The 21,681-nt window shown below is 40.8% G+C and overlaps 1 protein-coding gene and 1 long non-coding RNA gene across 5 annotated transcripts in view; one reads left to right on the top strand and one right to left on the bottom strand.

The window, feature by feature from the left end:
• Positions 1 to 1,721: 1,721 nt before the first annotated feature.
• Positions 1,722 to 17,008, bottom strand: LOC144375374 (uncharacterized). Of its 3 annotated transcripts, none has more exons than XR_013435108.1 (5): positions 16,932 to 17,008; positions 16,805 to 16,831; positions 13,924 to 14,070; positions 2,926 to 3,049; positions 1,722 to 2,460 (listed from the first exon to the last, which is right to left on the bottom strand). It is a non-coding gene; the product is annotated as an uncharacterized LOC144375374 (long non-coding RNA). The 3 variants fall into 3 exon arrangements; XR_013435109.1 differs by having other exon boundaries at positions 16,913 to 16,987; XR_013435107.1 differs by having other exon boundaries at positions 1,723 to 2,460; positions 16,805 to 16,978.
• A 3,140-nt stretch (positions 17,009 to 20,148) lies between these two features.
• Gpnmb (glycoprotein nmb) overlaps positions 20,149 to 21,681 on the top strand; it is a 28,620-nt gene continuing 27,087 nt past the window's right edge. Inside the window, exon 1 of one of the 2 annotated variants that reach the window (XM_013355932.4) lies at positions 20,149 to 20,325. In XM_013355932.4, the coding sequence (XP_013211386.1) occupies positions 20,256 to 20,325 (70 nt within the window). In that variant the 5' untranslated portion in view covers positions 20,149 to 20,255. The remainder of the gene's footprint in view (positions 20,326 to 21,681) is intronic. The other variant, XM_005319104.5, reaches the window with a different exon arrangement.

Here is a 21,681-nt window from a genome sequence, read left to right as displayed (position 1 = left end):
TCTCAGCTATTTAGCAAGACCCTGTCTCAAAATAAAAAATTTAAAAAGGGGTGGGGATGTGGTTCAATGGTTAAGCACCTCTGGGTTCAATTACCAGTACCAAAAGAAAAAGAAAAGAAAAAGTAAAAGCATACCTAACAAGTTACCAAATTCTTGATTTTATGGGTACTGTTGCTTAGATAAGGGATAGCTAATGTATGCAAAAACAAATATTAAGTGGTACCCAAATATGACAAAACTATGAGGTGGTTCAAGAGTGGCTAAAGTGGAGACAACTTTGCTCTTTCTCATTGTGCTTGAAACACTGTGGTTCTTCATCAGAGTTAAATAATGTGATGCCCTGATCCTCATCCATCCTTTTTCCTGCTCTATTCAACTCCTCTGCCATGGGCATAGCAAGCTAACTTAGTGACTGCCTTTTTGTTCTCCTCTGTTTCCTGGAGCACTGAGGCAGAACTTGCCTGCTGGATTAATTGTGCTGCATTTGAGTATCAGAAAAGATCATTGGCATACCTGTTTCTATGATTTTGATTTGTTCTGCTTTTGAGGAAAGGTATAGTAGCGTCTATGCAGCTCCAGAATCCTGTGCAGCTGACTTAATATCACAGGGTTTGCTGGCTGGAGACATTTCAACACAAGGCTCAGGCCCCTACAGAGGAAATCCCATGACTCCACGGGACTGCCCTAGTTACCCTTGTGCCAGAATCTGGTAGTCAGTAATACTGCTTAAGTGAATAGATCCTGAGCCATCTTTTTGTTTTCTGGGAATTTTATGGAAAGAGTGTGCTTAATCTTAGAGGATTTGATTCAATCATAGTCACTGATTCAAATTTTTTTTCAAAAAGAATATGAGATAATTTAAAAATGCATTCAATAAGATAAGATATTTAGACTAGTAGATAAGGAAATAGGGGCAAAAGGAAAATGAGAACAGGAAAGATACAGTGGAACTAAGAGTGAGTATTGTACCCCAGATATGAACTATAGAGGCTCCCTTTGCTTGTGGTGTGACAGAGTTTGCTCTCAGCTTATTAGCAACAAGATAATGAAAGCAATAATGAATTATGTATCTCACGGCGTCTCTAACATTTTCTCATAAAAAAGAGAACACAACTAACCAATTGCTTACAGAAGGCTAGCAATCCCACATGCTGAGATCAGAGAGAAGCTTCTCTTGTACACATACCTTCAACAGAGCCCTGAATGCTTTCCCTGGGATGTGCCCTCAGTACAGCTGTTTCATTCATTATCCTTTAGCAGACATGGGGCTTCAAGAGTGAGCATCACCAATCAATTCTACAGGGAACCAAGACTATGCCTTTTGGGAACACATTTCAGCTGATTAGCTTAATTTGTGGGCAAATTCTGGACAGTCTCCACTCTGTTATCCACTGCTCCATAGACACTGTCTCTCAGCAAGCTCTGCAGACTCTCCAGCATACGTGAGTTCAGAGAAATGCAGTTGTTCCAGGCTGCAGGACCATGTAATTTAAGGGGCTGAGCTGGAGGTGAGCTCAGGACTGGCTCTGTAATTTGTGGTGCTCAGCGTAAAGTGCAAATTCAGGGTTCATTGTTCAAAAAACCAGAGGAGGTAAGCAGGTCTTTGAGTGACAGGAGGGTGCTGATGGGAGAATCCTGTGCCCTTAGATGCTGTTCCAGATCCAGAAGAACTGCCTGAGCTAGACAGTAGACCCAGCTCTGCACCACTAGCTAGAAGTCACAAGGCCTTGAGTTCAGGAACATCTCAAGCAGGAACCACCAAAGAAAATTTTGAATTCTTGATTCATTAAATGCATATTTATTGAATGCATACTAACTAGATCAAACACCAATCTTGAGACTTGGAATACAGTCAAGAACAAAACAGACTAAAATTCTACTCTTAGGAGTTTACATATTACTTGTAGGAGAAATTTTTTCTTAAATGAAAATTTTTAAATTATACTGTATATAGGAAAATGATGAGTACTATGTAAAAAAATACAAAAGAAAATAGATTATACTGTAACAGGGATATAGTTATTATAAATAGGGTGGCCAAGTAGTCTCACTGAGAAGGGAACCCTACATAAAATAAAAAAGAGGCAAGGGAGGAAGCCAAACCAATACCTGGGGGAACAGCCAAGGCACAGGCCCTGAGGTCCAAAGGTACCTGTGGGTTTGAGCCAAAGCATAGTGAGCATGGTGGGCTGGGGAGAGTGGTGTGGGATGAGGTCACAGAGGCCACAGGGGCCACAGCACAGACCATGGCAAGATTTTTTACTCTGAGTTAAATGGAAGTCTTTAGAAGGGTTTGAGCAGGGCCATGATCTTTTGAGGTTTTGTTTTGTTTTGTTGCTGTTGTGTTGGTCTCAAGATGATTCTTCTTGCTGTCACATTGAGAATACATGGTGGAAAAATCAGAAGAAGATAGTGTAATGCAGCTGAGAGCAGCTTCTTCACTTGCTGTGACAAAAACACCTGACAAGAACAATGAGAGGATGAATCATTTACTTGGGGGCTCAGAGTTTCAGAGACCTTAATCTATAGGTGGCCAACTCCATAGGACCTGGGATGAGGCAGATCATCATGGAGGGAGTGTGTAGCAGAGGAAAGCAACTGAGGACATGGCACCTGGAAGCAGAGAGATCTCTGCTCAACAAGGACAAAATATATACCCCAAAGTTACACCCCAGGGACCCACCTCTTCCACCCATACCCTGCCTGCCTCCAGTTATCACCCAACACAGTAGCCCTTTCAAATTATTAATCCACCAAATGGATTAATCCACTGGTTAGGTTACAGCTCTCATAATCTAATCATGAGCTTTCATGGGGCACCTCATATCTAAACTATAACAAGAGGTGACCAATATTAGAAAGAAAGAGGTGTGTTGGTGTTGAAGCTGCTCCAGCCTAAAGAGTAGGAGTGTCTGCAGTACTCACCAGCCTTGGATATGAGGGCTGGCACCATTGTGTGAGACAGAAGACAGAGGCTGGATCGAAGACTCTGGGGAAGGGACAAGCTGACATCCAGCCAGACATCGACTCTCCTATAGGCTTGCATCATCTGGATGTTTCATACAACAGAGTTAGGTAAAATATGTCACAGTGTGTGCCTATGCCTTTCACTCAGCATGTTTTCGAGGTTCCGTGTTGTAACACATATGAGCACCTCATGCCTTCTTGGGAATGGAAAATATTCCACTGTATGGATAAGTCATATTTTGTTTATCCATTAATCATTTCTATCTTTTGTTTGTTGTAAATTGTGCTCCTATGAACTTTAATGTACAAGATTTTGTTTCAATTCTTGGGATATAGGAGTGGAATTGCTGGGTCATATGACAATTTAATGTTTTACATTTTTAGGGATCCAAACTGTTTTTTACTATGGCTGCACCATTTTACATTCCCACCAATAAAGAGCTTGGGTTCTGATGTCCCCACATCCTCATCAACACTTGTTATTTTTCTTTTCCTTCCCTTATTTCTTTCCTCCTCTTCCTCCTCCTCCTGCCCCCCTTCCCCCTTCCTTCTCCCCCTCTTCCTCCACCCTGTCCCCTCCTTCTCCTCTTCTTCTCTTCTTCTTCCTCTCCTCCTCATCCTTCTACTCCTTTTCCTTCTCTCCTCCTCTTTCTTTCCTCCCCTTCCCCCTCCTCTCCTCTTCCTTCTCCTCCTTTTTCTTTTCTTCTTTCTCTCCCCACCCACCAACTCTCTTTCATTCTCTCTGTCCTTCTTTCTTGGAGTGATACCTCAGTAACTCACTGTGGTTTTAACCTACATTTCCCTAATGACAAAGGACAATAAGCATCTTTCTTGTGATTTTTAGCCATTTGTATATCTTCTTTAGAAATGGGTATTCCAGAGAACTGGAGTCATCCCTGAATAGAGTATTGGAGGGCCTTTTTTTCCCCAGTATTGTTTGTTTTTCAAGTGTCAATTGAGCCATGGCATCTCATAGAGTAGATGCAGATTTATTAAACAAATGAACACTGCTGAGATAGTCACTATTCTATTCTCCATTTTATTTAGGAGGAAACTGACACTCACATAGCACTAAGTGGGAGAGTCAGGGCCATTAGGTCTTTCCACAGAAAGCTTAATTTTGGAATAAGATTAATGAGCTTATGAGGCTCATGCAAGAATCACACATGGGACACAAAATCTGCTCATCAAAAATAAGTTCCTAGAGGCCAGAATTGTAGCTCGGTATTACAGTTTGATCCCCAGTCCTACAAAAAATAAAAGAAAAACATAATAGCAAAAATAAGTTCCTATTTCTCTATCTTCCTGATAGTCCAGTCTATAATAAAGTTTCTGAAAGGGAGTCTGATCTTTCTCAGCCCTCCAAGAAGACCTTCTTATCTATCACCTCCTACCCATCAGTCCTCTTCACTCTGCTTGCTCTCCAAAACAAGTCTTTTAAAAGTGGCTCAAAAGTCTCCTCCTCCAGGTAGTCTTCGAAGATTGAGCCTACCATACTCTTCAGTGTCTCCAGCCACCTGTCAATCTATGCCTGTTGATGACAGGCTTTATGGTTTCTGTATAATACCTTTATGCACATCAAAACTTAAATGTTCATGTGGCGTTATTCATAATAAAGTGGAAGCAATCTAAATGTCCATCAAATGATGAATGGATAAATAAAATATGTAATTTATACAATGGAAAAAAAGCAGAAATCTCTATTCTAGTCACAAAGAGGCTGATAGAAGAGACTAGGACATTGTGGGTCCTGTAATCCAAGAAAAGGCAAATATCTAATGGTGCTGTTAGGTGAGATGAGAACTGAGAGTGGACCATGAGTTCTGACATCATGGAGCATAGTGACCTTGACAAATGTTGTCCAAAGGAATGGGGGGAAGAGAAACTGCATTAGGCAGTTTTTTGCCACCATTACCAAAAAGCCTGACAAGAACACTTTTCAAGGAGGAAGTTTATTTGTGGGCTCACAGTTTCAGACATCTCAGTGCACAGACAGCCAGCTCCATTGCTCTGAGCCTGAGGTGAGACAGAGCATCATCTCTGAAGTGTGTGGAGGAGGAAAGCAGCTCAGGACTTGATAATCGGGAAGCAGAGACTAACCTTGACCAAATATAAACCCCAAAGGTGCACCCCAAAAAAAACCTATGTCCTCCAGCCACACCCTACCTGCCTACAGTTACCATCCAGTTAATCCATTCAATTAAAATAATGCACGGGTTACATTAAGACTCTCATAACCCAAATTTTACCTCAAAACTTTCTTTCATTGTTTCATGCATGAGCTTTTGAGGGGACACCTCATATCTAAACCAAAAGAGTATGGAAGAGGATGTGAAGGCAGCATGTGGATATTCTTTTGACGATCTGGGCTACAAATAGCAGCAGAGATCTGGAACAGCAGCTAGCCAGGAAGAAAAGAGGAATGTCAGTCCTACAACCACAAGAAACTGAATTTTCCTAACAACTGCAGGAGCTTGGAAGATGACCCTGGGATCTAGAAAGGAAATCAGCCCAGCTGACATCTTAATCACACCCCATGTGACCCTGAGCAGAAGATCCAGTGAAGAGCAGAAGATCCAGTGAGGTTGCTCAGATTCCTAAATCATGAAAATGTGAGATAAGAACTAAGAGGTGAAGAGAGGATTAAGTACAAAGTGATATTAAGGAATTATTGTTAAAATGTAATTTGTTAACATGTTATAAAATATGTTTTTCTATTTTGTATTTGGGTTTTTTTAGGATCTAGGATTTGCTTAAAAAATAATATCAAAGAAATAAATAGATGAAAAATGTAGGAATAAATTATGACCAAATATTAGTAGTGATTTCATGATGTTTTTATAATAAAATTAAGATTTGGGGCTGTGATTGTGGTTCAGAGCACTTTCCTAGCACATAGGAGGCACTGAGTTCAATTCTCAGCGCCTTATATAAAAAAATAAAATAAAGGTTCATTGACAACTAAAAAATATTTAAAAAATAAGATGTGTGTGTTTGTGTGTGTGTGTATGTGTGCGTGTGTGTGTGTGTGTGTGTGTGTGTGTGTGTGTGTGTGTCTGGAGAGAAAGAAAGGCCACTCTCAAAGCCTCCTTCTCCTCCTCCTCATTTCTTCTGTGGTAATTTCACTTTATCTCACTAACAAGAGTGTTCTCTTTCGGCTTGCTGTCCTCCTGCAGGATGTGCCTGTTAAAGCACACTTTTAGAATCTTCTCCTCATAAAAGTCGGGTTAAGCCTTTAACCTGCAGCCCTATGTGTCATGGCATCAGTAAGAACTGACCCAGAAAAACAGCAATCTCCCCTCAGGGGGTCTGCTTGAGGCCCAAGGGGCTGACATGTCGTGGTACAATGACTCATTCCGGCCCTGGTGGGCCCTCCTGGTGCCAGCCCCAGCTGTCTTTCTCACCACTCTGAGCCTCCTCCACCACCTCGGCCCAACCTTCCTTCTTTCTCAGAAACCCCATTCCCTCAGCAGAAGCCACGTGTTCCGCTCAGGCCCCATCTGACAGCTGTGGCCCCTGGCCCAGCCCCACAGACCACCAGTGTTCCCTTTCACAGGCTCTGGTGTGTTCCTGCCAGAAAAGTCCACTTCCTTTACGATCCTCTTTTTCATGGTGTCACTTTTTCTGGCCTTGTGTATCATGCCAATTCCTTGCACACTTGATGAAAGGATTCAGGGGCAGAGAACTTGAATCAATGGGGTCTTTTTATTTTTGAACATCAGTAAACAGCACAAATCAGTTCAATGAGTTCAACCCCCTCAGTTATTTTCATGCTTACTGCAGTCCCTGCCCGCCATTAAACCCTCTGAAAATGCCTCTTGTTACCGCCAGCTAATGAAGAATGTCGTTCTTTTTTCTTAGTTTGAACACACTCCAAAATGTTGGCCTGAAAGATCAATTTAACATTGGAGAGGCCCAAATGCAAAAATCTTTAACCTTCCTTTTTAAACAGTTCATTGTCGTTATTCTAATCGTTTTCTTTCCTCCTCATTTTATTCTGCTCACTGGTAGCATTTTGATCTGTTTAGTAGTGCAAAGTGCAACCTTTTATTTCCAAGGCTCAGAAGGACGTGCCAAAATCCTTTCCACTGATTAAGGTACAAATAATGTAATTAGAGATTAAAAGGTCCAGTTAACCTATTAACTTTCCTTCATCAAAATGGACCCCTTAGGCTCTCTCTCTCTCTTTTTTTTTTTTTTTGCCAATCTCAACATTCAGGTCCAAGAGGGTCAGTCTGCAGAATATTTAGTGTTACTAATGGAGAACATGGCGCTCCTTGTTTTTGACTAAAATTAGTCAGTGATATATTAATTGCCTAAGAAGTAAAAATCATAGCAAAAATATCCCTAAAACAAGGATTTAAGGGCTGAGGGGATTACTCAGTGGTAGAGGAGCACAGTACTGCCAAAAAAAAAAAAAGATGGGGGGGATTTAGAACCAAAAATATATATGGTCTCCAGTAGTTCTCTACTTGAACTTTTAGGAGTGTAAGTTAAGGCTGCAGGTGACATAGCTTCACCAGATACTTCAAACACCCCAATGAAACCCTCAGCACAGTAGGAGGGTTCAATAGAAAAGTCTGGAATCAGACAGCAGGGGTTCAAATCCTAGTTCCAGTGATAACTAACTATGTGATATTGAGCAGATTACTTCACTCTCACTCTCCGTGCCCTGGTCTCCTCATCTGTAAAATCAATTAAGAGTTCCTACCCCAGAGGGTTGTTGTGAGCATGTTCCCAACTTGGGGAAGTGACCCTCACTGTCACCACCTTTGTGTCCCAGGTGGATGATAGTTAGCTCTCTCTGATTCAACCTCACACAACCCTGCCACAAAGATTTTCCCCACCTACTGCTCCAGGCCTTTCTCAGGCTTCTTCTCCCTGATATCTGCCCGTACCTGGCAAACCTCCTGCATTTGCCCTTGTCACATGGTCTGCCACTCCCATGAGAGGACATTACCCTGTGGCATGCTAAACCACCAAGCCTTCTCTTGGAAGCAGCAAAGAGCAGGAATCCCTCAGGCCCATAATATAAAGCAGAGCCATTTTCCAAGTGCTCTTTAACTTTTGCTGTAGTAGTTGTTGGTTATGAAGGTAGGAGTAGAAAGTTGAATTAATTTTATCCTTCAGTTCAGGATACATTTTTGCCATTAATCCATGTAAGTCTTTTTCCTTTATATTTTATTTATTCTTTTATTCACTTTCCTATTTCCATATCCTCCCAGGTCACTATTCTGCTTCCAAAGTATTTGTGTAAAGGGGCTGTTGTTGAGGCAAACGTGAGTCTCTAAGTTACTAAAGGACATGTGAAGCACCCCTGGTCTCAAGATCTGGGCTGCTGAGGACATCTAGACTCCCCTAACTCTGCCTGATGCCCTGGGCTACATATCCTTTCATTTGATTATCCCCTCCCCCAGGAGATGGTCACCCCAGTTGCTTCTCTGTATAAAAAAACAGAAGGAAAAGAAATTTCTCAAAAGATAGTATTGAGAAATCTTGCTACTATGTGGATAAAAATAAAACTGGGTCTCCACCTAATATTACATATAGAGTGAATTCTAGATGGAACGAAGATCAAAATATGAGAGTTAAAACAGTGACGTTTAACAAAAGAAAATAGAGTGGAATATCTCAGTGACCTGGAGAAAATGTTCTTAAACAAAATTTCATAAGCATAAAATTTCTTCACCATCTTTTCCATCCTGTCTGGTTTTTCTCCTCTGTCTCCTCTGAGTCAGACTTTCTCAACTGCAGAGAGATTACCTTCCAAGGACACAGACAGAAAATAAACAAACAACAACAAAAAAAAAAAACAACGTTAAACTCTACCTTTTCCCTACTTTGTTTTTTGTCCTGTCTGATAACAGGGAGTCATTTTGTTTTCTTTTGTTTCTTTCTTGGCTCCTCATTTGCCCAGGTCAGGCTTGGCCAACTATGACTGTGGGTCAAATCCAGCTCACCACATATTTTTATACAGAAAGAAAGGCTTTTATCTCTTTACTTAGATGAAGGGGAAAAAACTCAAATTAAAATATTTGTGACCATAAACATTATGTAAAAATAACTTTCAGTGTCCATTAATAAAGTTTTATTGGAACACAGCCAGGATCATTCATTTACTATTGTCAGTGACGGCTTTCTCACTACGACTGCAGAGATGAGCATTATGACAGAGGTCATATAGCCCACAAAGCCAAAAATATTTACTATCTGGCTCTTTACAGGAGAAAAATCCCCAGCCTTGCACAAGACATGTGCCCCTCGAGGTGGGGAACATATCCAATATATCTTTTATGTCCCTGATTGTTTAGCATAGGACCTTGCAGATAATCAATGATATGTCTATTCTTTGAACTACTTTTTTTTGCTTCAAGTAATAGAACACCTGTTTGAAAGGGTTTTGAATTCTGGTATGACAAGAAAGCTAGAAAGAAGACTGGTCTTGATTCCAACTCAATAATATTAGACCAGGGCCCTGGGTTGGTGTCTCTTTCCTATGCCCTCACAGTTTCAAGTTGGCTGCTCCACCTGCTTGGATCATTTCCTCATGTGGGCATGTTCCAAGACAGGAAATTGGCAGAGACACAGGCAATGGACTTAATCTATTATACTGCCATGTGGCATAATGATGTTTTGGTCAAAGACAGTCTGCATATGTAATGGTGGTCCCACAAGGTTTCATGGAGCTAGGCTGAGGATGGAGCTCAGTGGTTGATCTAGCATGCATGAAGCCTTATCACTTAACGACGTCGAAGCTGTTGTGACATTACTCACATGTTTTTGGTGACCCTGGTGTAAACAAACCTATGGCACTGCCAGTTATATAGAAGTATAGGACAAAGAATTGTGTATGGTACATATTAATTGATAGTGATAACAAAAGACTATTCTACTGATTTATGTATTTACTGTGCTTTTTGTTATTTTAGAATGTACTCCTGCTACTTATTAAAAAAAAAAAAAAAAAGCTTACTGGAGAACAGTGCACTACCCTACCCCTGCAGCAGACTACTTCATTTTGTATTTACCTCATTTCTTGGTTGCATCAAAAGGCCACAGAGAATGATTGACTTCTGCCATCTAGGTTGTGTAAGTGCACTCTAGGATGTTACCACACGATTACAATTGTCTAATGACACATTTCTCAGAATGTATCCTGTCATTAAGCAACACCTGACTGTACATCTCTCCTTATAGGGAGCTGCCCCCAAAGCAGACTTCCCTCTATTGCATTATCAGAAGTGGATCATAAGCTCCCTTCGACTGGGACCTGGACCCCTTCCCTTGAGAACCAGAGATCTCATCTCCACCAAAACTCCAACAGCATCAGGGAATGAGAAAGAAAAGAATAGGTCTGAGATAGATAATGAAAACTCTCCCCCAGAGCTCACTAATAGGGAGGCTGAGATTGGGTTTTTTTTTTTAAGAATTTAACCTTTATTTGTTATTTATCTGTTTTTTATGTGGTGCTGAGGATTAAACCCAGTGCCACATGCATGCCAGGTAAGTGTTCTACCACTGAGCTATAGCCCCAGCCCAAGAGGCTAGTTTTTGACCTTGATAAAGCAACCCAGAAATTTGAACTATTTTTGTGTGTGTGTGTGTTGAATGAAGCAGTAGTTTAATTCCAGCCTTCTCTAAGATGAGTACCTCATTTTAAAAGAGAATGAATGACTTTCAGATAATTTCAGGTGCTTTCCAAACCAAAGAAGCACAAAAGGTAGCTGAGTCACTTTATAAGTTCCGATTGTCCTTTCTAATGAAATTTAATGTTCTACAGTAAGGCCCCTTTAGCTGCTGGACAAGGAGCAAGGCCATAAGTTGAATAGCATCCCACAGGGCTTGTATAGGCAAAGCTCTTAAATTCATAATGACTAACTTGTCAAGATCACAAGAGTGCTCTCTTGCAATGGTTACACAAGCTATCAAACAGAACTAGAGTAATGGTTTATAGCCAAAGTGCACACGGAGCACAAAAAAAGAAAGGCTGGGATGTGAACACACAGGTTCCAAGGAGACCGGGAGCCAAAGCTCAGCATGTGACCCTGGCCCCCATGAGTCAGAGCCCATGAGCATGCCCTGACAGATGGCTCCTTTGATTCTCCATACTCTATGTTACATGTCCTGTTTATGAACCTCTGCATGCTGGGCTCAGCAGATGTGCAAAGGAAACACAAATAAGAACCATTAAGGAAGGCAGCATAAGTTTTAAAAACTATAAATTTTCAAATATCCACTTGATAAAGTTTTTATATGACAGTATTTATATACTCCTTAAAATTTTGGTTGGACTGGGACTGGAAGCATGGCTCAGTGGAGTGCATTTGCCTAGCATATATGAGGCCCTGGGTTCAATCTCCAGCATTGCAAAAATATAAATACTAAAATAAATTTTGGATGTTCTATTTCCATACCAGTGATTCTCAATTATTTCCATTTGTGACATGGGCAGGATCTGTCCCACACTCTTCCCTGTCCTGTTCTGATCATCCCAGCTACCTCTAAGACCCTGGTGTGAACACAGATGAGTCAATTCACACAGTCCTCTCCCAGAGGAACCTGGAGCAATTAGGGACTGTGGTGAGAAATTACGGATTATATGAAGCAAACAAAATGCTGGTTTTTACAAAGGGAATTGCCTTGACTAGTGCACAGTTCTGGCTCTGTCCATGTTCTCTAATGTCAGAAGATGGTGAAGAGTTGCTTAAAACAACAAATCACATCTAAGTTGTTAAACTTTGAGCTTAGACAACTGCTATGAATCCTAGCCTATCCATTTTTCTCCCAGAAATTCAAAAATATAGGGTATCCTCTCCACGCCAAATGTTGAAATTTTAGGGTACTCTTATCTCCCCACAACACACACACACACACACACACACACACACACACAAACTTCAGTAGAATTTACATTCTATGAAGAATGGGTGGAAAATAGGGAGATAAGAGACTCATATCAGCTTCCAGCCAGTCTACAGGTCCTTGGGTGGAAGCTAGACAAGGTCCAGAATGCTGGTCTTGTAATAGAACTTCTCGTTTCATTTGGTATAGGTGGGCACATTCTACCAAACTCAGTTTCTTTGGTCTCTATTTCCATATTTAGCCTTTACTGAAAGGTATTGGGTAAAACTCCCATTTCATTTTTCAGTCATTCCATACAAAAGACTAATGAAAATATACCATTTAGCTATATAGATTTATCAGTTTTAGATTTACATGATTGCTCTAAGGAAGGTAAATAAATGTATAAGAAAGTTATAGTGAACTTTCAGAAAATGCTGAAGATGGAAGGTAAGGTAGAAAACTTCTGAAATGCAACCTCTTTTAAAAACTGATCTGTTGTAACAAGAGAGAGCATGTTGTCATGTATGTGAGCTAAGATATAAGGCATTACATTTATGTAAATGTTTTCTGTGAAATCACTTAAACTTTTTTTTCAGAATTTTCCCATATATACTGAAGTCAGAACAAACTTGCTGCTTTTTATGTCCATGAAACTTCATCTTGTAAATAAAAATTGGAATGGCTCTCTCTTATTGACATAGGCTTGCACACTTTAGTCAACAAGAATGTTCTGTAGTCTGTTCTATACCTTGCCTTGCTAAGAGTTTGAATATATTTCTGTTTAAATCCTATCAATTTTAATGAATAAAAACTGTTTAAAAGTTATTGGAAGATGTGATGCACTGAAAAGGAAGTGATAGCACATATGTGTTATTATGGCCAAAATGTACCTAAATCTAAGCATAAGACCACTCCAAAATGAGGAACATTCTATAAAAGACAGGATAATACTAATATCATGAAAGATAAAGTAGGCTAAAGGAACACATTCAAGATCAAAAGAGATAAAAGGGACAGAACAACTAAATGCAATTCAGGATCCTAGATAGGAGTGGTGGTGCTCCAAAAGATATGATTGGGGGCTAGGGGTGGCAGCTCAGTGATAGAGCACTTGACTAGCACATATGAGGCACAGGTTCAAACATCAGCACCATAAAAATAAATAAATAAATAGATAGATAGATAGATAGATAAAAGTATTGTGTCCATCTACAACTAAACATATTTTTTAAAAGATTGCAATGATAATATCTTGGCAAATTTGAATAGGTTTATTGACATTAAAGTTTCCGATTTTGATAATTATACTGCACCAATACTAAGAGAATATACTTGATCTTGGAAACATCAACTAAAGAAAATAAAAGTAAATGAGGGTTGGGGTTGTGGCTCAGTGGTAGAGTGCTTGCCTAGCATTGTGAGGCATTGGGCTCGATTCTCAGCATCACATATAAATAAAATAAAGGTACATGGCTATATATTGGCTATATATTTTTTTAAGTAAATGAGCAGGATGTCTGCACCTTACAGTTCATTTTAAAAACATAATAATGGCAAGTGTGCATATGTACATGTATATACCACAAGTATGTGCAAATTAAATATCATGTAAGTGTGACCAAATTTTCAGATCCGTGAATATGGAGGGTACATGAGAATTCTTATATCATTCTTGTAACTCTTCATATGTTTGAGATTATTTCAAAACAAAATAAAAATTTTAAGTTATGGGTTCATACCCTGCACTTCTGAAATCAGTTACTCTGAGAGATTTTATTCTGCATTGACACTGAAACATTATCTTGAGCCAGACGCTGATGACTAAGTTGAGATCAAAAAGGTTTACAACCAAGTTTTGCAAGATTTATTTCTACTTTGAAAATAATGCTGGAGACGGACAGTCGGGTGTGGGAAGTAGTCATTAAATCAATTATGTGTAATGGGAACTCAACTTCTATGTTTCCTCTTTATCACCACTCCTGGGAAATCGGTCAGGGGAAAAAGTACCTGATGTACATGAAAACATCCTCCCTCTTCTACTCACTTTCCTCACAAATCAGGCTGGACTCTCCACGCAGCTAACTGGCAAGCAACGTCACTTTTACAACTTACAGGCATACGCACTCCCTTGGGCTGAAGCTCCTGAGACTATCCCTGCTCAGAGAATCCCAAGTCACAGCCTCTCATGAAGTCATTCATGTTCCTCCAGAACTGTGCTGTCCAGTATAGTAGCCACTGGCACGTGCAGCTGTTGAACACCTGCAATGTGAGGTTGTATATTGACAAGTGCCCTAAGGGCCGCGGGTGTAGCTTGAGAGTAGAGTACCTGTAAAGCATGCACAAGGCCTTGGGTTTGATCCCCCCCCCTCTGCAACAAATTCAAATAAATTGACAGATGCTGTCCAACACACACTGGATTTCAAAGGTGTTTCATGAAAAAAAAAGTTTGTAAAATATAAATAATATGTTGATTACCTATCAAGGTGTTTTAGATATATTGTATTAAACAAAGCACGCTATTCAGATCATTTTAATTATTTCCTTTTACCTTTTTTATGTGGCTACAAGGAATTTTAATTTATACATGTGGCTCACATTATATTTGTATTAGTGCTTGAGAGATGAAATGGAACAGCCCTGTCCTCCAAGCCCTCGATGTGCACCCTGACATGTTTCCATCAGAGCAGGGACAAGCGCTTCTCCACCTGACTGCTGCCTCTGCTGGGCTGTAGGCTCCCTAAAGCCAGAGCCTTATTCTTTATACCCTTGGTTTTTAGCCTCACCTCTGCCTCACCTGATCAAGGCGTGTTGTTGAATTAATTGTTCATGTTCATTCTTTTTGGGTTAAAGTAAAATTCATATTATAATATTAGCCATTTTATTTATTTATTTTGAGTTGTTGATATTAGCCATTTTAAAGTGAGCAATTCAGTGGCATCTTATACACTGATAATGATGGATAACCACCACCTCTATCTAGTGCTCAAATATTTTTATCACTCCAAAATAAAACCCATTAATCAGTCACTCCCCATTTCTATACTCCCTCCCTGCAGCCCCTGGAAATCGCCAATCTGCTTTCTATTCCTATGAATTTGCCCTTTCTGGACATTTCTTAAAAATGGAATCACACCGCATGGGACTTTTGTGTCTGGTTTCTTTCCCCCAGCATAATGTTTTTGAGATTTAGCCACATTGCAGCATGTTATGAGTATTTCATTCCTTTTTTTTAATATTTATTTTTTAGTTGAACACAATATCTTTATTCATTTTTATGTGGTGCTAAGGATCAAACCCAGGGCCCCGAATATGCTAGGCAAATGCTCTACCGCTGAGCCACAACCCCAGCCCTTCATTCCTTTTAAAAAATATTTCTTCTTCTATTCATTCCTACATGGAATGTGCTCCCTCCAGGTCACTTTTGTCTTATCAACTAAACTCATGGTTTAACTAGGTCAATTCATACTCTTTTTTTTTTTTTTTTTTTACCAGGCATTGAATCCAGGAGTGCTTAACCACTAAACCACATAACCAGCCTTTTTAAAAAAATATTTATTTTATTTTTTTTTTATTTTTTTTTTTTGCTGTAGTTGGACACAATACCTTTATTTTGTTTATTTTTTTTATGTGGTGCTGAGGGTCAAACCCAGGACCTCACATGTGCTAGGCGAGTACTCTACCGCTAAGCCACAACCCCAGGTCACCCCCCCCACCCCTTTTTTATATTTTATTTACAGACAGAGTCTCACTGAGTTGTTTAGGACCTCGCTACGTGTCCGAGGCTGGCTTTGAACTCTTGACCCTCCTGTCTCAGCCTCTTGAGCCACTGAGATTACAGGCGTAAACCACTGCACCCAGCTGCAATTCATACTTTTTCCATAAACACTTCTCTGTTTCCTCCATCTTCTCTAAACTCCTATAGTTCTATCTACATGACTTCATTTAAATGTCACATACCAGTAATGTTTAGGATTGACTTAAAACTAATCCAAAAGTGCGGCGGGGGGGGGGGGTGTGCTGGATGAAACACCACTGGCTCTATCCTCTCTCTCCCCACACTGTCATCTGCAGGTGATGGAGATGTTGTTCATCGTGTTATTCTCTCTATTTTGGGGCTTTGGGGAGAGTTTCCACCATAAAAAATTCAATTTTAGAGGCTAATGCCTTATCTTCCCAATGAGATCCTGGGCTCCTCTAATTTTTATTCCTGCCTTAGAGAATAATAACTTATATAGAAAGATAGCCCTCCACTGGTGCTTGCTGAATTAATTCTATCTGATGTGTAAAAACTTCCATCCGGAAAAAAGCTGGATTTAGATGTGAGGAAAAAGATCCAAGGTGCTAGTCTATCTTGTTTCCTGGCCTTTCTTCCACAGCCAAACCTCTTTTTGATTTCTGATCTAGCTACCCTTCTCTTGGGCTTATCATTGATCTCCAATGAATAAATGCAATGCTCTGGCCCCAGTGTTCTGAGATGTTTCTGGATAACCCATAATTATCATAAAACTGGAAGCCAGGTATGTATTCTGATTCTTTTTGTGGCTCCCTCCCTTCTTTCTCAGCATAGATCCTATTTTGTTCTCCTCCCTGGGTCCCACCGTTCTCCTCATTCCCCATGGCCTCCTCTGCTGCAGTGTGGCTGGGGTGTAGCTCAGTGGTAGAGCCCTTGTCTGGTGCATGCAACCACAATCCACAATGAGCACTCCTTCTACACTAACGATTCAGAGAAAGTTCTCTAAAAACCAAAGCTAGTTCGTAAATCGTGTGGTAATCCACATTTTTTTTTTCTACAACCACTGCTCTTTCTAATTTTAAGTGGGGCCAGGAACTCCACAAGAAGAGTCATGTCAAAAAAATGTTTGCAGCCAGCATCCAAGAAGAAAAATCTCTTTTCTCACATCTGGTGTCTAATTCCTTCAGGCAGAAAATCAGCTAAAACGACAGCAGTTATTTCCACTTTGATTGTAGAGGCAACCGAAAGGGACACACTTACCTTTGAGATCCATTTTCTTCTCATTTCCTGAAAGGTAAGGAGAAAAGATTTTGATGGGAGAGTAATTGCAAAATTTAGCAAACCTTGGAAAGAAGGAACTTTAATTACTCATTCATGCAGAGAATACCTAGACAGGAGAGACGGAAGAACTAGACACAGAGCAGAAGTCTCTGAGTCATTTGCTAATGCTTAAATCTGAAAACCATGACTCTGATTATGATGCGTTAAAAAGCCTGCACTTGGCAAGGCAGTCACATGGGCTGACTCGTTCCCTCCCCCACCCTCTCTCCCCGAACTAATTCCTTTATCTTTAGTTTATTCTTGCCTTTCCACTCTGCCAAACAAAACAAAGGTTTTTGTTTCAACAGGTCTGTTATCTGTAATCTTTGGGAGGTACTTTCCATTTTTGTTCCCATTACCCACATTCTTCAAGAATAAAACTCTCTGCCAAGTCATCTGCTATATGACTGTGCTAGGCAGAATAATAGCCTCCAAAAATCCACTTCCTAACCCTCCGAACTGTGACTATGCTTTATGGCAGGGTTGGGGTAAAGCTTGCAGATAGAATGACCTAACTGGGCCCAGTGGTCCTGTAAGTGAAAGAAGGATATGGGAGAACCCATGTCAGGGAATGAGATATGAGGAAGACCCAACTAGTTCTTGCTGTCTTTGGAAATGGGAAAAAGTTACAAAATAGGATATGTGAGAAGCTTCTAGAAGCTGGAAAAGTCAAGGAAGCAGATTTATCACTAGCGCCATTCTCCTGACACTTCAATTTTAGCACAGTAGTCCCATGGCAGACTTCTGACTTTGAGAACAATAACCAGTTTGTATTGTCATAAGCCTTTGAGTTTCTGGCAGCTCGTTATAGCAGGAACAAGGAACTAATACAATAGCTTTTTACAAGCGATGGCAGGGAAGGGACCTTAACTAATTTTTATGATCGCACTTAAAAACACCAGTTTGAACTGAGCAATTTCTAAAACTAGCAATGTTAATACCAACCTGGGTGATACTTGTGTGTGGTTGATGCCTGCCACTGCTTGTTCCTTTGAGTGGCTACCGTCATAACATCCTAGGTACTCCTCAAGTTGGGGCTGAGGCCACCAGGAAGGGTGTCAGAAATCAAGATGTTTAGAGGCAAGTAGTAACACTTACCAAAAGTTGGCTATTGTTTGCTTGCCTTGGTATCATTTCTTTTTTATTTCCTTCCCTCCTTCCTTCCTTTATTTTATTTTATTTTACTTTATTTTATTTTTATACCAGGCATTGAACTGAGGGGTGCTTAAAGCATTGAGTCACATCTTCAGCCCTTTCTATTTTGTATTTTGAGACAGGGTCTCTCTGAGTTGTTTAGAACCTCACTAGAACTGGCCTAGAACTTGCAATCCTCCTGCCCCAGGCTCTCAAACTGTTGGCATTACAGGTGTGTCATTTCTAAATAGAGTAATTGTGTCTGTAATACCAAACAATTCAGATGTTTCCCTTTTTTTAATCAATTATTTCAATCTTTTTTCATAGTATGATTTTTATTTTTCAAAAATAAAACAAAGTGTAGATACTCTTTATCTCAAAGAGCCCTGTCTCCAATTACTTTATATATTGTCAAACTCTGGTCATTAAGGGATAAATTATACAATTTGTAGTTCTTTGTAATTAAGAACTTCTGGTGAAAGAGAGAGAGAGAGAGAGAGAGAGAGAGAGAGAGAGAGAGAGAGAGAGAGAGAGAGAGAGAAAGGACAAGTGAGCTTCCAGTTTCTTGTTCACCTCTGTCCAGCACCAACCTTTGACTCTTGCCCTGTGTCACTGTCTCTCCTTGATGGGGCAGAGAAGGCAAGAAAACAAAAGAAAATTTAGTCATTGTGACTCCCTAAACAAAACTAAGGTTTTCTTATGGAAGAGTTTAACATTTCCAATTTATTTAGAGACAGAGGACGCTAATTCAGCCAAAAATACAAGCCAGGACTGTGTCAGCAACAAAGAGCAATAATATTTAGTAATAGTAGGAAGCTTTTCCTAAATTGAAAAGCTTTTTTTTCAACTGTATAAGTTATACATATTAGGTGTGGTGGTGCACACCTGTAAGACCAGTATCTCAGGAGGCTGAGACAAGAGGATCAAAGGTTCAAATCCAGCCTCAGTGAGACCCTGTCTCAGAATAAAAAATAAAAAAGGCTGGGGATGTGGCAGCGTGAATGCACCCTTGTGTTCAATTCCTGGTAGCAAAAAAAAGTTACACATTTTGTGAACAGCATATAGAACTATATAAATTACATGACATAAAACCAATAAATATTCCCATGATTCACTTATTCGTCTGTATTTGAAAACAGTTGTCTCAATCATGGATTATGGGCTCATGTGCCTATCTTTCCCTTGATATTTGCTTCAAAGGCTCTAAAAGGAGCTCTAGGCAGCTGCATATGGCCCAGGTGTAGGAAATTGGCTGTCTCTGCTCTACGGATTTCAGTTTCACAGACTCTTTCTATTCCCCTCTAATACAACCCAAACATCAACCAGTACTCCACATTTTCCCCTCATTCCCAACAAGGACTTCCTTCTAATGCCCTGAAAATGGTCACATGGATGTGCTTTGAGGAAAGATCACATGCAATAGAGTTCATGTCATCTTTGACTGTATAAAATTTATATTTCAGGCCAGCTTGTTTTTACATCAATGCCTGCTTGCCATAAAATGAAATAAATATGCAGTGTGTTTTATGTAACTGACCCTGAAAGATATAACATGCACGCACATGCTTTAAGAACAGTCACCTAAGATTATGCAGGTTGTTCTGAAAGTTATAAGGAATTGCACTGATATTCCAAATGTGCTTCTGAGTAAATTTCTCAATTACTGGAAACCTGTGCAGCTGTTTCCAGCACATTCTGGCACAACATCTACATTATTAGCTATATATGTATAACACTATCTCAAATGACTGGAGAGACCCTCCCCATCTGTCCCCTCTTGGGGAAGGGAATGCAGAAGCATCTGCTAGTGTTGGGAGCTGATCATTCTAAAGTACAGAAGAAGATCTATCCTCTGCACATGAGCTGAGTGAGTGAAGGAACCAAAGCAAGTTCATCATCAATGAGAATGGAGAACTGAAGTTTTATTTGGTGAAGAATATTAAAATGGGGTGATAGGATAGGAAGTTCCTCTAAAACTAATAAATATGAAATTACAAAATCCAAATTGGGCATATCCAAATAGCGAATAAATAGATGCCTGGGGTGAGTGAGTCACAAGCACATGAGCTGTAAGAGGTTGAATTCAAGAAAACAGATCAGGCAATGCTGCTTAATACCATCACATGATCTGCCCCGAGGCCCTGTATTTCATTTAATAAAGAGTGGGGCACGGCGGAGCACAGAAGAACACTGGTGCTCTCCGTGGATGGGGCCAGAGGAATTGAAAGTTACATCCTGATTGCCAGGGCAATTCAACATGGAATGTCTCTACTATGTCCTAGGATTTCTGTTTCTGGCTTCTAGACTGCCACTTGATGCAGCCAAACGTGAGTAATTCTATTTTTATGTTTAACCCCTCCTCTGACTGTTGGCTAGGTGATGGATAATAATATCCTCTGAGCTGACCTGGACTGAAACTCCCCAGGAAGCATTCACGGATTCGGACTCATTCATTTCTCCTGCAAACCACTGGGAATGTTGAAACTACTGCATCCTCCAACCGCAGCCTTGTTTCAGGCTCATGGAAAATAGAAATCATGCAGCCCTATGGAGCTCTTTTTTCATTGCCAATTCCTCCTCTGCTGTTGCCAGACAGGGGTTGAAAGAGGGAGGATGGTCCCTGTCCCTAGAATAAAGTAACTCTACCAACAAAACTTTGTCTGGCTTCCTTTCAACAGCATGGAGGCAGACCTCAGATGAAATGGGGGCTCAAATCTGGAGACAAGCTCTTTCACATCCTATCCAGAAACTTGGCCGAGCTTTCTCTGCAGACCTGTAGGAGCTTGCTTCCCCTTCTCTGAGGTTACTGAGAGAAGGGCTGACACCTGCTTCTCTGCCCTGGTTATGCTTTAGAGACTGGGGCAGTGTGTGTGCACTCCTGGGCGTGTGGTACTGGGGATTGAACCCAGGACCCTTTTACCATTGAGCTATATCCCCAGTCCTTTTTATTTTTATTTTGAGACAGTCTTGCTAAGTTGCAGTGACTGGCCTCAAACTTGAGGTTCTCCTGCCTCAACCTCCCTAGTAACTGGGATGACAGGTGTGCCCCACCGAGCCAGCAAGACTGGGCACTTACAACAATGTTGATGCCAATCAATGAAATCGGCATGTTTGGGAGTGGGCTCAGCCTATCTCACTTAAAAAGTGCTCTTGCCCTCTGGACGCGTAGCCAGGAGTGGGAACCACTGAGGTGGAGTGTGCCCACTTGTTTAGTACACGGGTGACCCTGTTCCTCCGGGAAGTGCAAGCGAGTAAAGAGTGAAAGTGAACCACGCCTCTCCTAGAAGGTTTTACCCCACCTTGCTCCAATAGAGCAGTGACTTTCTAGGGGTCCTGGTTCCTCCAGACAACTCCCCCCAGGGTCGGCGAAGGTGGGGGTGGGTTTGAGCACCCTGGAAGCCACACCTGTCTGGTATCCAAGTGTGTAGTCACTATGCGGGCTGCTTGGTTTACGTCACTCAGGTAATGCCCACACCTGCATCCAGCGCTTTTGATCAGTGAGTCCAAACACAAGGACCTCGGCCAGCCGGGGGCCAGGCAGCACTGCCCAGTTGGTGTTGGTGTGTAGCTCCTTGGAAGAGCTCAGGGAGACTGAGGCTGTGATTGTCCCTCTTCCCAGAGGAGGAGCGAGACCACAGAGAGGGCAAGGAATTCAAGTGGAGTGTGCCCAGTGGAGTGGCAAG

The sequence above is a fragment of the Ictidomys tridecemlineatus genome, chromosome 2, assembly GCF_052094955.1.
Source record: "Ictidomys tridecemlineatus isolate mIctTri1 chromosome 2, mIctTri1.hap1, whole genome shotgun sequence".
Taxonomy (NCBI): domain Eukaryota; kingdom Metazoa; phylum Chordata; class Mammalia; order Rodentia; family Sciuridae; genus Ictidomys; species Ictidomys tridecemlineatus.
Note: the sequence above shows the minus strand (reverse complement) of the source record. Positions and strands in the feature narration are given on the sequence as shown.